The 16,385-nt window shown below is 40.3% G+C and overlaps 1 protein-coding gene across 8 annotated transcripts in view; it reads left to right on the top strand.

Annotated features, from left to right (window-relative positions):
* The window catches only part of ARID1B (AT-rich interaction domain 1B), a 430,820-nt gene that overhangs the window by 122,020 nt on the left and 292,415 nt on the right, over positions 1 to 16,385 (top strand). For all 8 annotated transcript variants that reach the window (XM_030809883.1, XM_030809886.1, XM_030809885.1 and 5 more), the window contains exon 3: positions 2,235 to 2,384. In XM_030809883.1, the coding sequence (XP_030665743.1) occupies positions 2,235 to 2,384 (150 nt within the window). The remainder of the gene's footprint in view (positions 1 to 2,234; positions 2,385 to 16,385) is intronic.

Raw genomic sequence — 16,385 nt, forward strand, 5'->3', positions numbered from 1 at the left:
AGGGCATCCGTATGACTTAGGAAGGCAGTCTGTTTGACAGTTGGAGATGTAAGGCAGAGTCATGTGACTGACCATATTCACACAACTCACGTGCAAAGGGAATTGGACTTAGAGTCCATGTATTTCGAACCCAAAGATTCTTTGGGTAAACTAGAGTTGAGCAATCCGTCCCGTCATGGCTCCCATTGAAGGATAGCTGACCGGGTCCAGTTGTTTGGCACTGGGCCCCAGGTCTCAGGAAGAGCCCCTCTGTGCTGTTACAGGTTTCCTCAGCCCAGGCTCACAGAAGGTGGGGTGCCAGCGAAGTTGGTCCTAAATGGATGAATAAGTCATGTGTCTAAAAGGATAGCAAATTGGTTTTAATTGTGAAGGAGCATGTTTGAGGGCACCCAGGTCTCGGTTTGCTCAGTTGTGTAGGCGGTTGCTCCACTGAAGATTTCCGCTGCGCCCACCTCTCCTCCTTGCCCCACACCCTGCACCCAAACTTCCTGGAGCTGGACTAGGTTAGTAAAAAATTCTAGTCAGCTTGTGGCTGCTCTAGTGTTAGTAGGTTCCTGCAATCTGTCCTGTTGTTGTGTTACTTAGAAAACAGCGCCCCCCTCCTCAAACAACACTTCCATATTGTGTGTGAGGGCTTCTGTAACCAGAAAGTCAACATATTAAAGCGCAATTCATAGGGGAGTTGCTGGCTGTGTTGACTGAGCTTTACAGTCATTTTAACACTGGCAGAAGTGTTATCCTAACTGCTTTAAATCAAACTGCAAAGATGCTTGTGTGAAATATAGTATTAGATATCAAATCAAACATATGGGTGTTGAACGGAAGGATGTGTGTTGTAGTGGTATATGGTATTCTAGCATGTGGAGTTGTATTTTATGGAAATTCGTTGGCTTGGCTTATGGCAGGGACATACATTCATTATGAGATATCAAGCTGTAAAATAAATAAAAGCAAAAAATTCAACTGTGCTGTTAAATGGCTTGCAATGCAGACTTGTCTGCTCCAACAACTTAGGCTCTGTGTGATGAGAGGCACTGTGAGCCATTGTGGTCACATTTAATCTCATCCTCTTTGATAGATCTTGAAAATAATCTGGGTTGGATTGAAAGAAATATAGGAACTTTAACTTTTTCGTTTTTTCCCCTTTTACCCCATTGTATGTGTTAGGAATTACTGTGCTGATTTGTCTCAGAGGCTAAATGTTTTACTCTTTTCATCTTTTACCATTTTATCTTTTTCCTCATTCAGTATTTCTGTAGTGGATTTGGGTTTTAAGTGTGTATCTGGTACTCATTAATTTCTTAAATGTGTGTGCTTATGGGGCTCAAGTTCTTGAAGTTCTCCAGTGGACCATATTGTGGTATTAAACAAAATGACTTTGCCATTCTTGTCTCTAGAGTGCTTTTTGCTGTCCTGATATCTTGTTTTTCTTTTCCTTTCCTGCTCTCTCTTGAAATTACAGAAAAAGGCAATAGATTTCTCATTAAGAAAATAATCAAAAATACTATCCATGGTATATTTATTGCATGAGGAAGGATTTTCCTCTAAACAGTGCTTTCAGGCATTTTTAGGCTGATGTAAATTAGAGATGGAGAAGATTGATTGAGACCATTTTTGTCTATACCTCTGGTATTTACACTGTAGTACACCTTGTTTTACATTGTTACCTGTTTTATCAACTAAGAAAATGCCATCCTTAGGAAAAATAGTAAATAAAATTGATAATTTAACTGGTATGTATGTGCTGTAAATGCAGTTGGTATATTCTGACTTTTTCATTCTGAACTTAGAAACAAACATACCCAAGAAGGCACCCAAACCACAAGCCTCCTATGAAGTATTAGTGAGTTAACTTGGACTGTTTGAGTTCATTTTAATTTTCACTATTGTGTGGGAATGGATTTCATATCATGCTTCTCTTTCTTAGTAGAGGCTATTTTTTAGTCTCAGTATTTAGCACTTCCTCCCCTCTCCATCTTTATGATATTATCAATAGTTTCTATCTGATAGAATATGATGATTTTTAAAGGCAAAGTCAGATTGCCTTTAGACTTCATTGATAGTATGTGAATAGAAAGCAGCGTGTCGATTTGTCTAAGGAAGAGAGGATTAAAAATATTGAGTTTAGTTGCTTAGCAGAGAGCCCCCTTCATGTTGCTGAATTGAAACCATATTTGATTTCATTTAATTGCACATTTTGACTTTCTCATTTGCTTTGCTTGACTTTTTGACAGATGCCACCTCAGTATGGACAGCAAGGTGTGAGTGGTTACTGCCAACAGGGCCAACAGCCATATTACAGCCAGCAGCCGCAGCCCCCGCACCTCCCACCCCAGCCGCAGTATCTGCCGTCCCAGTCTCAGCAGAGGTACCAGCCGCAGCAGGTGAGCACAGCGCACTGCCCTGCAGGGCCCTGTTTTCTCCACCAAGGCAGACCCGGCTCTGAATCATCTTCCTGTCCTTTATTAAAAATTATGTTCTCGGTGGAAAAAAAATTAGTTTTGAGAAAATGCATAACTGTAACCTAATCTAACTCTATCTCTCCCTCCGTCTTTTCCCCTTTTGAGATTGGAGGGTGAGAAGAATGACTGGTTAATAGCTGCTTGCATTACTGGTTAGTGGCGCAGAAAGTATCAGTCATTGCTTGTTCCCTGTCATTTGTGTTCTGAACCTTTCAAGAAAGCACTCTGCCACTTTGTTAAGGCTTATTCAGGAGAAGGATTTTATCAATCATTTAATCCTTCTAGTTGGCACGTGCGTGGTATTTTTATCTTGACCTTTGTTTTGTTTTGTTTTAATGGTAGGTGCTACTGTGTGAAAACATTGTTGTCTTTGTGTTATTCTCTTTAAAGTAGCTTATAAGTAGATATTCACTTCAGTTGCAATATATTAAAATATTAATTGGAATCATATACTTTAAATATATCAAGCAGTTTCTAGTTTAAATTAGTCTCATTAAATACTCCTTTAGGTTACTGGGTTATATATTTCAGCTTACAGAATTTGTAGAAAAATAGTATATATGTTATTTGATAAAATGATTCAGTTTCCTTATGTTTTAGACACTGTCACTCATGAGTGACATGAAAAGGAGTAGTGAGTGAGGGACTCTTACTCTGAATCCAGATAAAATGTTCATAGCACATCCAATCATAAACATCAAAATACAATTTGTCATTTTAATACTTTCTTCCTTCTCTTTTGTGTGGTGGAGGTGGCAAAGAGAAGATGAACACGTGTAGCATCGACTTTTTCCTCTTTAAAGGACTTCTTTTGTGGCTTGAATAGATCGTGGATATTAAGCAAAATAAATAAATTTATGGAGCTTAATTTTAATCAATTTGGCTGGTTTCTTACGTATTTTCTTGGGTTTGTTGGAGTCCATTTCCATATGACTTACTAGAGAATTCTAAAGAGAGTTTATGACTTTAAGCAAAACATGTTAATACAACAGCTAGGATTCGAGACCCAGTACAATCTTGTTTTTATATATATGTATTTAAAAGCTTGAACCCAGGAGGCGGAGGTTGCAGTGAGCCAAGATCGCGCCACTGCACTCCAGCCTTGCAACAGAGCAAGACTCTGTCTCAAAAAAAAAGAAATTGTAACATCTGTGGGGTTTGTAGCAGTAGGAATGTACATCATTTCATAGTTACCTGGTCAAGTCTTTTATTAAAGTGTATGAAAATTTTAAAACACTTTAATATAATTGCTTTTTAGATGAGAGAGGCTGGTATCCGGAGTTTTGATAAAGTTAGCACCTTTTTCAAGGGGCTTTCAGAGCCTTATTGAACTTATCTGTAGACCCAGAGTGTTTTGTCATGTCATCAAAATTTAAGGACTCAATAGATAAATTATATTACTCGTTTGACTGTAGTGTGCTGAAATGAATCTCTGATCATAAAACCGATTTGATTAAGGATTCTGAATGCTTGTCATTTTCTTCAAGACCAAGCTCAAAATTTACTTCCTTTAAAAATTATTCACTGATGACTTCCAGCATATGGCAATTAGTTATTTAATATCTTTCATATTTAAATATTTAAAGCATACTACAAGTAAAATCTTATTTTAGTGAATATTATTTTAATGTGCTTAGTTTCAGTCTATCTTACGCTTTATTACTATCATTTTATTGATTTGAATACAATAAATTATATGGTAAATACTCTATGACCATGACTTTTTAATGTAATTGTAGTAATTTTTGTATATTCTGAATAAAACCAAACATTGCTCAAAATACATTGGAAATTTTTTCTTGGGTTCGTACTCCCTAGCTATAAAATGTCTGAGTTATATTCATTGTGGGGCAGAGAGATGAAAGTTGGAGACATTTAAGTGGCCTAATCAGATGGTCTGGTTTGACAGGAACAGTCCTGGATTTTAGGGGAGTTGGATGGGAGATAGATTTAGAAAGTTTCTCAAAAAAATGATAACTGGCATTATAGATATATTTAGCACCTCCAAAACCTAAGTAATCCTCCTAAATCTATCCTGAAACAAAGTAAAAATTACCGTTAAAGTATTATCAAAATCAAGCTAAATCTTAATAACACTGAATTCATATACCTTTAAAAACTTAAGAAGCTCGGCCGGGCGCAGTGGCTCACGCCTGTAATCCCAGCACTTTGGGAGGCCGAGGTGGGTGGATCACGAGGTCAGGAGATCAAGACCATCCTAGCTGACATGGTGAAACCCCATCTCTACTAAAAATACAAAAAATTAGCCGGGCGTGGTGGTGCGTGCCTGTAGTCCCAGCTACCCGGGAGGCTGAGGCAGGAGAATAGTGTGAACCTGGGAGGCAGAGCTTGCAGTGAGCCGAGATCGCACCACTGCACTCCAGCCTGGGTGACAGAGCAAGACTCCGTCTCAAAAAAAAAAAACTTAAGAAGCTCAACCATATTTAGTTTAACCAGCCAGTATTTCATAACGACCAGAACATTTCTTTATGCAGTCTTTCCTTTTGTTTTCAAATGTGATTTATGAAATCTCTTGCTTTTGTATAAGGCAGTCAGTTAGCAAGTATTAGTAGTACTTGGTGTCTTGTTAATGCGATCGATACAGATGGTATAATTTTAGGGTTCCATCAAGATACCTCACTTTGTGTCTTCAATATTTTTCATATGTTTAATGTTTTGACTAATCAATACATTCATTGGTTTCAAAAAATAAAAAGTACAAGGAAGGGATTCCGAGAAAAGTCTCTTCCCGTCTTAGTTCCCTCTGCACACGTCACCACCCCCGTTCTTGACTGGATAACCATTTATAGTTTATTGTATGTTTTTCTAGAGTTTCTTTGTATCAATAAGCACAATACTGTACTTTTATTTTTACACAAATGATGGTATATATAGTATATACTATATGCCTTCTTCCATATTTTTTTTTTCTCATCCCCTTCTTTTACTCACATAAATATATTTTCTGGAGATCTTTCCAAAGGAGCACATACAGCAATCCCTCGTTCATTTTTATAACTTCATTACATTTTATGGACATACCATGATATATTTAACCAGTTTTTTTTGATGGACATTTAGATTAGTTCTGGTTATTTGAATTGAAACAATGATGCCATGCTAAACTTTGTGTATGTGTCATTTCATAAGTGGGCAGTAATATCTGCAGAATGAATTCTGGAAGCTACAGTGCTGGGCAAAGGGTGTGTGCATCTGCATTCCCAGTGGGTATTGCAGGTTGTAGCCAATTCACACTCCCATCTGCACGTGAGAGGACTCTTCCTACATATGTGCCAGTAGCATGGCTTTACAAAGCTTTTGGATTTTTGCCAATCTGGTACAGATTGAACACCCTAAATCCCAATGTCTGAAATATGAAACGCTCCAAAATCTGAAACTTTCTGGGTGCCAACATGACACCACAAGTGGAAGATTCCATACTTGACCTCATGTGATGGGTCACAGTCAAAACACATGTAAAACATTGTTTCAGTCACACAATTATTTTAAAACATTGTATAAAATTGCCTTCAGGCCATATATGTAAGGCACATTTGAAACATGAATATCATATTTAGTCTTGGGTTCCATCTCTAAGATATCTCGTTTGTGTATATGCAAATATGCCAAAATCTGAAATAATTCTTTTTCTAAGCATATAGTTTTAGTTTACATTTATCTTATTATGAGTAATGTTGTTGTCTTGTGTATTTAAAGGCATTTGTGTTTCCTTTTTCCTGAACTGTAAATTTATATATTTTTATTTTGAATTTTCTCTTTAGTTGTTGGTCTTTAAAAATTATTTTAAAAGCCCTTTGTATATTAGGGAGACTGGGCCTTTGTCTGTAATATGAGTTGTTAACTCCAGAGGACTGGAATCAATTGAATAGAATAATAGAATAGAATCAACTGTGCTCACATGCGTGCGTGTGCACACACACACACACACAGAGGTTTATTATAAGGAATTGGCTCATATGCTTATGGAGTTTTGCATTTCCAAAACCTGCAGTATGGGCTGGCAGGTGGTGAGCTGATGGTCCGAGGAAGTCAAAGGCAGCTTGCTGGAGAATTCCTTCTTGCTTAGGTGGGGCTGGTCTTTTGATTACAGTTAGGCCTTCAAACTAAATGGATAAGGTCCACCCACATTAAGGGAAACAATCTGTTATTCTCAGAGTCTCCAGTTGGAATTGTTAATTTCATTTACAGTACCTTCCAAGATCACGTGTAAAATCAACCATTGCAACTACCTTTCCCCCATCAACTGGAGATGCCACTAAAATCATTAACTAAATTTCTTTAGGTATATGGTGTTTGGGGTCATTTTGGGATTTCTGTTATTCTCCATTGGTTCTTCTATTAATGCATTAGTATTGTACTGTTTCTCTATTATCTTTTGGTATCTGATGGGGTAGTATATCGTCATTATCCTTCTTTTTCAGTTGTTGGTTTTCTTTTTCCTTTTGCTATTCGTATGTGCTTATTTTTTCATATAAACTTTTTCTTTTTTATCATGCTGTTTTCTAAGAATTTTATCTTTTGTTATCGTTATAATGGGGTCTTCTGTGAAACAGGGTACTTAGAAAAGAATAATGATAAGACACACAGAAGCACTTTACTTGAATAGTTTTTTCCTTTTTGGAGCCCACTGACCAAAGATGAGAAATATCCCTGTAATAAAAAGATGTGTTTAGCTCAGGTGGCTGCAGGCCAGGGAGGATGCAGTCTTGAGGAGCCCCAGGAGCACTGTGGAAAGGGGGAGGTGGGCTGTAGTAGGGTTGGGGTGTGTGTTACATGACTCTAAGAGGGAGTGGCATCATGAGGGGTGGTCCTTAACTGGCTGCTCTCAAGAAGATGGGGTTACTTTTGTGATTAGGTATTTTAATTTTTATCTAGGAAGACAGGAGGATTGAAGTGGGGCAGGGTTGTCATTGGTAAAGAAGCACCAGCCACCTCACGCCTGTAATCCCAGCACTTTGGGAGGCCGAGGTGGGTGGATCACTTGAGGTTGGGAGTTCGAGACCAGCCTGACCAACACGGAGAAACCCTGTCTCTACTAAAAATACAAAATGAACCGGGCGTGGAGGCGCCTCTGTAATTGCAGCTGCTCGGGAGGCTGAGGCAGAAGAATCGCTTGAACCTGGGAGGCCGAGGTTGTGATGAGCTGAGATCGTGCCATTGCACTCCAGCCTGGGCAACAAGAGCGAAACTCCATCTCAAAAAAAAAAAAAAAAAAAAAAAAAAGCACCAGCCACTTAGAAAAAGAAGCGGGAATGGTTTGTCATTTTTGTCGTCAGCAAGTGGCCCTGGGCGCCTGTTGTTTTGGGCACTGTTGTTGTGCTGTAGAAACCGTACAGTCCACTTGCTCTTCTGCCTGGTTTTCCAGTGCTTGCCTTCGCCCATTTCCACTGCGCCATCCCTGCCTCTCCTGCATGGGATAACTTTCCATCTCTCCACTTGTTTAGGTACTTTTCAGTTTCATTTATAAAATTCTTCAAAAAGAGCTGCTGTCTTACTTTTATTAGGATTATTCCTATATACCTTATTTTTTGTTGGTATTGTAAATTGTATTCTTTAAAAAATTACATTTTCTTATTGTTACTGGTGTATACAAATGTAACAGACTTTGTATATTAACTTTGTGTGTGTGTCCAGCCACCTTTTAAATTCTTGCTAATTCTGCTAATTCTAGTGATTTGTGAAATCTCAGGTTTTTTCATTAAAATAATACTTTAAAAAATCACTGCCTTCCTACTTTTTTCCCTTTCTGCAGACTGGCTCCCCTGTATGCATTCTTTGAAACAGCTGGCCATTCCTGTGTTATCCCTGATTAAATGAACCAGCATTCCATCATTTAATACAGTGTTTCCTCTTTCTTTTCTCTTTTCCTTTTCTTTTCGTAGCTGTCCACTATTGGGCTAAGGAAGTTCCCTTCCTTTCTAGTTTGCGAAGAGATTTTTTCATGAGTGGATACCGAATTTTATCTTCTGTCTTTCTTGTATGTATTGAGATGATCACTTTGTTTTTACTTATAATCTGTTTCTGAGGTAAATTATCTTTTAAGTATCAAATGAAACTTGCATTCTATAATAAACATAGCCTCATCATATATTATCTTTTTTATTCATCACTGGATTCAGTTTACTAACATTTGTTTTAGGTTTCTTGAATCAGAAATTCATGAATTAGATTGAACTGTCATTATCCTTGTTACGTTTTGGTATCTGTACTTTTTGAGCTTTGAAAATGAATTGGAGGCCAGGCGTGGTGGCTCACACCTGTAATTCCATCACTTTGGGAGGGCAGATCACCTGAGGTCAGGATTTTGAGACCAGCCTGGTTAACATGGTGAAATCCTGTCTCTACTAAAAATGCAAAAAAAAAAAAAAAAATTAACCAGGCATGTTGGTGCACACCTGTTATCCCAGCTACTTGGGAGGCTGAGGCACGAGAATTGCTTGAACCTGGGAGGCAGAGGTCGTAGTGGGTTGAGGTCACGCCACTGCACTGCAGCCTGGGCAACAGAGCAAGACTGTCTCAAAAAAAAAAAAAAAAAAAAAGAATTGAAGATGAGTCCCTTTTTTAATTTACTAAAAGAATTTGTGTTGTTATCTGTTCTCTGAATGTTTGGTAAAAGTATTTATAAAGCTATAAAGGGTTGTATAGCTTTTTATTTTTACCTTTTGTCTTACCCCTGATTTTTCAACTTTTTTAGTAGAGATGATGAGGTCTTGCTCTGTTGCCTAGGCTGGTCTCAAACTCTTGGCCTCAAGTGATCCTCCTACCTTGGCCTCCCAAAGTGCTGGGATTATAGGCATGAACTACTGTGCCCAGCCATTTAAAATTTTTGATTTCATTTCTTTTGTCAATATAGGCATATTCAAGTTAAAAATTTCTTCTTCTGTGAGTATTGCTATATATATATTCCTATGTATAGGACTTTGTCCATTTCATATAATTTTTCAACTTTATTAACATAAAGTTCACAATAGTCTTTATTACTTTAATCTCTGTACCATCCAGAGTTAAGGCATTTTAATTCATAATGGTTTTTCTTCTTTTATTCTTGATAAAACCCTTTCCAAAGTGACTTGGTCTTTATTGTCTCTATTGTGTGTCCTTGTAAACAAACTTAATGAAGTTTTTCTCTCGCCGTGATTACGTCTTGCTTTCTACTTTATTTTGCTGTTCTTCCTCCCCTGCCCCTACTCAAGTGAATGCTTACTTTATTTGAACCTTTTTTGTTAGATGAAGCTAAATATGAGACTAAAATTTTTTCTCTTAAGTACTGCTTTGGCTGAATCTTTCAAATTTTGATATGCATCATTTTTGTTCTCTTTTAGTTCTAAGAAATTTCTTGTTTTTCTTCATTCCTTATTTTTTTTGAAGACGGTTTTATTGAGGCCTGGGTTTGCATTCTGTTTCCTCAGAAGGATTGATTGATCTCTGCTTTTGCCAGTTGCCTATGGGTACCAGTCATCTTGAACAATGTTTTGTGTTTGATTTTGTGAAAGTTTTATTACAAGAAGATTCTTAATATACAGATAACACAGAATGACATAATGAGCACTCCTATGTCCTCACCTAGTTTTAATATTACCAATATTTTCCCACAACTGCTGCCCTGTCTCATCTTTTCCTCCTCTTCTGACTTTCTTGAAAGTATTTTAAGTCACAGATACAACATTTCTCCTCAAAATCGTTCTGTTTGTGTGTATAAAACGTAAGGGCATTTCTCTTTTTTTCTTTTTTATTTTTCTTTTTCTTTCTTTTTTTTTTTTGAGACAGTCTTGCCCTGTCACCCAGGCTGGAGTGCAGTGGCGCAATCTCGGCTCACTGCAGCCTCTGCCTCCTGAATTCAAGCAATTCTCCTGCCTCAGCCCCCTGAGTAGCTGGGATCACAGGCGCGCGCCTCCACGCCTGGCTAATATTTGTATTTTTAGTAGAGATGGGGTTTCACCATGTTGGCCAGGATGGTCTTGATCTCCTGACCTCGTGATCCGCCCACCTCAGCCTCCCAGAGTGCTGGGATTACAGGCGTGAGTCACTGCGTCCGGACAAGGGTGTTTCTTACATAACAGCAGCTCTGTCACCACATCTTATTAAATTAAATATAATTCCACTTGTCTACAAACCTAGCCATGTTCAGATAGCCCCAGTTGTCTTCAGAATACCCTTCTATATCATTTGTTTCAAGCAAAATTTAAACAAGATTCACTACATTGATTTGGTTCTGAAGCCTTTTTATCTAGGACAGTTTCTCCTCCCCCAAATTTGTGCCTTGACATCTTGAAAAACCTGGGTCAGCTGTCCTGTAGAATGGCTTTATCTGCTAGTTTTCTCTTGATGTGGCTTAACTTGCTCATCTGTTTCCTGTACGTTGCAAGTTAGATCCACAAGCTTGAAGATAAACATTTTGTTTGTGGTCATTGAAAATCATGTTCCCAACATTTTAGGCTTGCCCTTGTTCACATAATCGGTCTGTGATCCTCCTTTTGAGTGAAGAGCCTACAGGTGGTTCTAGCCCCTGCCTTTCTTGTGACCATCAGCTACAGCTGAGGCTGAAGAGACATTGTGATGGACAGATAAAGCTTCCCTTCGTACCCTCTCCAAATTCCTCACTAACTACATTGGTGAGCACAACACATGCTGGTGACCCTAGGCCACTGAGTTTGGGGTGGTTGTTACCCATCATTTCTGACTCACTTGGTCTGGATGCTTCATAGGCGATGCTGTGGGTTTATTGTATCAGATTGAGCGTAATGTTTGGTTGTGCCACAACAGCGAAGTTAAGATTGATTAGAGGGTTTAGGTAATGATGGTCTCTGGGGCTGTTCTAAATGAAGTATCTTCTTGAGGTTTCGTAGACCACACCATTAAGTGTTAATTTTGACCAGATATCCTGGTGATGGTTAGCTTGTGGTTGCTATTTCTTAAAGGAGCCACTTATTCCTCCTACCTCTGCATATCAAGTTCAAGACAGGTATTTCTCTTTTCTGTTTAGTGGGTTTGCAAGCTCTTAAATGATGGGTATAGCCCTTCTTGGTCCTTAATTTAACTGAGAGGTATTGTCTTGTATTTTACTCCCTTTTGGCAGACCCTGGACTTCCTCTCCTTTTCCCCGTTCCTCAAATAGTCGTCAAAGGGAAAGTTAGAATCTATAGCAAAAGTCAGCTTCTACCGCTCTCTTGGTTTCTCTGTTCTCAGTCTGCTCTCTGAGTGTTCTTCGTGTCACTCACATTTATGGCAAGTCTGGGATTCATTTAAAAAGGATTAGAAAGGCATTTTATCCAGTATTTCGGGTTTTTCAATCAATAGCTATTTAGAGCATCTAATCTGCCATACTGCTGGAACTGGTAGTTTCATATTTTCTAGTTGTTTTCTTTGGTATCCTTTATACAATTGGAAACCATACAAACATGTAATGTTTATGATAGATCATTTGGAACATACAGATAATACCTTCTCATTGTTTGAATCAAACTTTTCTAGTGTCTCTTTTATTCTTTTAAAAGAAAGTTCTTAGATAATATGAGCTCTCTCCACACAAAATTTTAAACAAAATTAGAATAAGGCACTAACTATATATGGAAAATGAAAAGAAAGAAGTATATAATAAAGTATTATATGCTTAATTAAACAAATGTTTAGGCATACTACTTTAGAAGACTTGTGAAATAGATGCTTGATGTATATGTGTGATCACTGTGAACTTGACAGCTACAAAATGAGATTGATATAGGAATGTTGCATTGGCAACTCAGATGTCTCAAGCAGGGTTGTCAGTGGTGATGTCATCTTTTGAAATGATGAGCAACTGTTGGCAAAGTTCTGAGCAAAACAAAGTATAATCTTCCCTCAATATACGTGATGGTTTTGTTTCTGGAAAATTTATTATGTCATAAGATGATTTTAAGAACACCTTGTTCTTATTTGCAAAATGGAGTTGGGTTCTAGACTCAGCTAAGTAATTAGGTTTTTTTTCGCTTTGTTTTTAAATATACCCGAATGTTGGCACTTTTGAAAGTAGTGTCGGCTGTGGCATGCTGATCTTTTCCATCAGTCACTCTTACACATTGCAGGATAATCTAGCATTCCTACCCTGTAACCACTGTTTAAATGCATTTCTGTGTCCTTGTGACAACTAACTACTCCGTTGAAATTTTGTCACTACATGTATTATATATGTCCTTAATTTTCCTGAAATTCATATGTAAAGTGAGTTCCCTATGTATAAAATTTCAAACATGAGTATAATGCCCTGAATGTAATGGAAAGAGGTAGGAAAGGACAGAAAGCTGCCTATACACATTTGTGTTTCTCTTAAGTAAATGCTCAGGCACTTCTCCATTAGAAGGCTTGTGAGAGAGTCAGAGGCTTGTGCCTGGGTGTGTGGGAGCCATGGACTCCACAGGTGCAAATGAGGCTGCTACAGATGTGTGGGATGAACAGCTCAAAACCACGAGCAGGCATAGAATCCATGGGATCAATTACCACACAACAGTAATTATAGAAATGAAAGTATAGAAGACCACTTTAAACGACGTGCTCACAGAGTTGTTAGAAAAGGTTAAGTTACCCCAAAGTCTGGAAATGTTATAAATTTGTAAATAGAATACAAATACATAGTAAAAACTGGTAAGAAAGTAAAGATTTCTTTTGCTTTATTTATATTTTCTAAATTATCTACATAAACATGTAACGCATGTATAATATTCTTAAATGTTGTGTAAAGGATTCCACGTTACCCATTATACAGTGTAAGGAATTACCCATTCCAGTGGTATAGCAGACTAGATGCTCTCAATGTCTGTATTGATCAAAATATCTAAAATAGTGGCTCAGTTCTTCAAACTAAATGAAACAGACAGTCAATCGATCCTCTCTTTTTTTTTTAAACTGTTTCTTATGCCCCTCCTGTCATCCCTTTCTTCCTTACCCAACTAAAATTCCAAGCCCATCATTATACTCACCCTCACGCTCCTGCATGTACTCTTAAATACTTGCCAGCCCCATCTTATTAAACCTATTTATGCAAGCCTGATGAAATCCACTTTTGTGACCACTGGGATGGGGAAAGAGGGAGGGAAGACCCTGCTATTCATTTGAGTTGGTGACCACTGATGTTAAATCATCCTTGCCTTGTAACTTTGCATTTCCCTAATTTCAAATCCTCCTCTGTCTTCAAACCCAAAAGGCTTAAGCCCTGCTCCTCACTCTGAGCTAGTGAGGCTGCTTCCTGTTTCATTGAAGAAATCAACACAAGCAATCAGGAGAACTTACAGGTACCAGCCAGCCTGTGTCTGCATATCATGTCTGCCTTCTAGAAGTGATGTAGACACTTTGCCAGAAATCTCCTTGTTCCTCTGGAAGGCTGCCCCATGCCCTTGGTCCACTCAGGTTCTTGGTTTTTCCCCACACCATCCATTTCTCTGTCCTTCCCATTGGCATTTAAACATGCCATCATTTCTCCCACCCCAAACAAAACAAAACAAAAATGTCTTTCTTGCAAAACCACAAGCCTGTTTTTCTCTTTTCTTATACTCCCCATTTGCTGGTATCCCTTGCATTTACACCGTCTAGGCTTTTATTTCAGCTATTCTATTGAAATGGCTCTTTTCATACTTTGTTTTTTTACTTTCTTTGTAAATTGAGAGGTAAAATTGTATGTATTTACTGTGTACAATGTGTGTTTTGAAGTATATATACTACATTGTAGAATGAGTACATCTAGCTGATTAACATATACATTACCTCACATAGTTACCATTTTTGTGGTAGGAACACTTTACATCCACTCAACATTTTTCTTTTTCTTTTTTGAGACAGAGTCTTGCTCTGTCACCCAGGCTGGAGTGCAGTGGCATAATCTGGGCTCACTGCAACCTCCGCCTCCCCGGTTCAACCAATTCTCCTGCCTCAGCCTCTTTGAGTAGCTGGGACTACAGGCACGCACCACCACGCCCGGCTAATTTTTTTATATTTTTAGTAGAGACAGGGTTCACCATATTGGCCAGGCTGGTCTTGAACTCCTGACCTCGTGATCTGCCTGCCTCAGCCTCCCAAAGTGCTAGGATTACAGGCATGAGCCACCGCACCTGGCAACGTTTTTCAAGAATACAATATATTATTAACTACACTCACTATGTTGTCCAATAGATCTCTTGAACTTATTCTTCCCATCTAACTGCAATTTTGTATCCTTTGATCGACATCTTCCCAACTCCCAGCTCACCCCAGCCCATGGTACCCCCATTCCACTCTCCACTCCCCAACAATCAGCCCATCCCAGCCCGTGAGCCACCATCCTACTATCCACTTCCCAACTCCCAGCCCATCTCAGCCCATGGTACCCCCATTCCACTCTCCACTTCCCAACAACTAGCCCATCCCAGCCCATGAGCCACCATCCCAGTCTCCACTTCTCAACAGCCAGCCCACCCTAGCCCATGAGCCGCCATCCCACTCTCCACTCCCCAACAACCAGCCCACCCCAGCCCATGAGCCACCATCCCACTCTCCACTTCCCAACAGCCAGCCCACCCCAGCCCATGAGCCACCATCCCACTCTCCACTTCCCAACAGCCAGCCCATCCCAGCCCGTGAGCCACCATCCTACTATCCACTTCCCAACTCCCAGCCTATCTCAGCCCGTGGTACCCCCATTCCACTCTCCACTTCCCAACTCCCAGCCCATGAGCCACCATCCCACTCTCCACTCCCCAACAACCAGCCCATCCCAGCCCATGAGCCACCATCCCACTCTCCACTTCCCAACTCCCAGCCCACCCCAGCCCATGAGCCACCATCCCACTCTCCACTCCCCAACAACCAGCCCATCCCAGCCCGTGAGCCACCATCCCACTCTCCACTCCCCAACAACCAGCCCATCCCAGCCCGTGAGCCACCATCCTACTCTCCACTTCCCAACAACCAGCCCACCCCAGCCCGTGAGCCACCATCCTACTCTCCACTTCCCAACAACCAGCCCACCCCAGCCCATGAGCCACCATCCCACTCTCCACTCCCCAACAACCAGCCCATCCCAGCCCGTGAGCCACCATCCCACTCTCCACTCCCCAACAACCAGCCCATCCCAGCCCGTGAGCCACCATCCCACTCTCCACTCCCCAACAACCAGCCCATCCCAGCCCGTGAGCCACCATCCCACTCTCCACTCCCCAACAACCAGCCCATCCCAGCCCGTGAGCCACCATCCCACTCTCCACTCCCCAACAACCAGCCCATCCCAGCCCGTGAGCCACCATCCCACTCTCCACTTCCCAACAACCAGCCCATCCCAGCCCATGAGCCACCATCCCACTCTCCACTTCCTAACTCCCAGCCCTTCCCAGCCCATGGTGCCCCCTTTCCACTCTCCACTTCTGAGATCACCTTTTCTAGAGGCCACATTTGAGTGAGATCATGTGGTATGAAACAGCTCTTTTCAAAGCCTCCGGTGTTCTGTTATTCAGCCTGATGGGTGATAGTCATTCCTTCCATCCTTCGCCTGTCATTAGCATTCCATGCAGCTGATGGTATCTTCCTCCTCGGAGCACCTGTCTTGCTTGGTTCCTGGGACGCCACCCTCTCCTGGCTCTCTTCCTACTTTGTGGCCACTCCTTGCCTTTCTTTGCTAGATTTTCTTTATCTCTCTGGCCTTCAAATACTGGCCCATCACCAGGGCTCAGTGTTGGCCCCTCTTTTTTTGTGGCTCTACCCACCTTACCTGTATGATTTCTTTTACTCTCAAAGCTTTAAGTATCTGGAGGCTTGTGACTTTCATATGTACTTTTGCATCTTGGACCTGTCTTGTCCTTTCTACATCTATGAATGTTCGGCTCCTGTAGGTAATCACTAATTGGAATGCCCAACAGGCTTGGGAAAATCAGCATATCCAAAGCGGGCCTCTGGCCACTCAGC

The sequence above is a fragment of the Nomascus leucogenys genome, chromosome 3, assembly GCF_006542625.1.
Source record: "Nomascus leucogenys isolate Asia chromosome 3, Asia_NLE_v1, whole genome shotgun sequence".
NCBI classification, from domain to species: Eukaryota; Metazoa; Chordata; class Mammalia; order Primates; family Hylobatidae; genus Nomascus; species Nomascus leucogenys.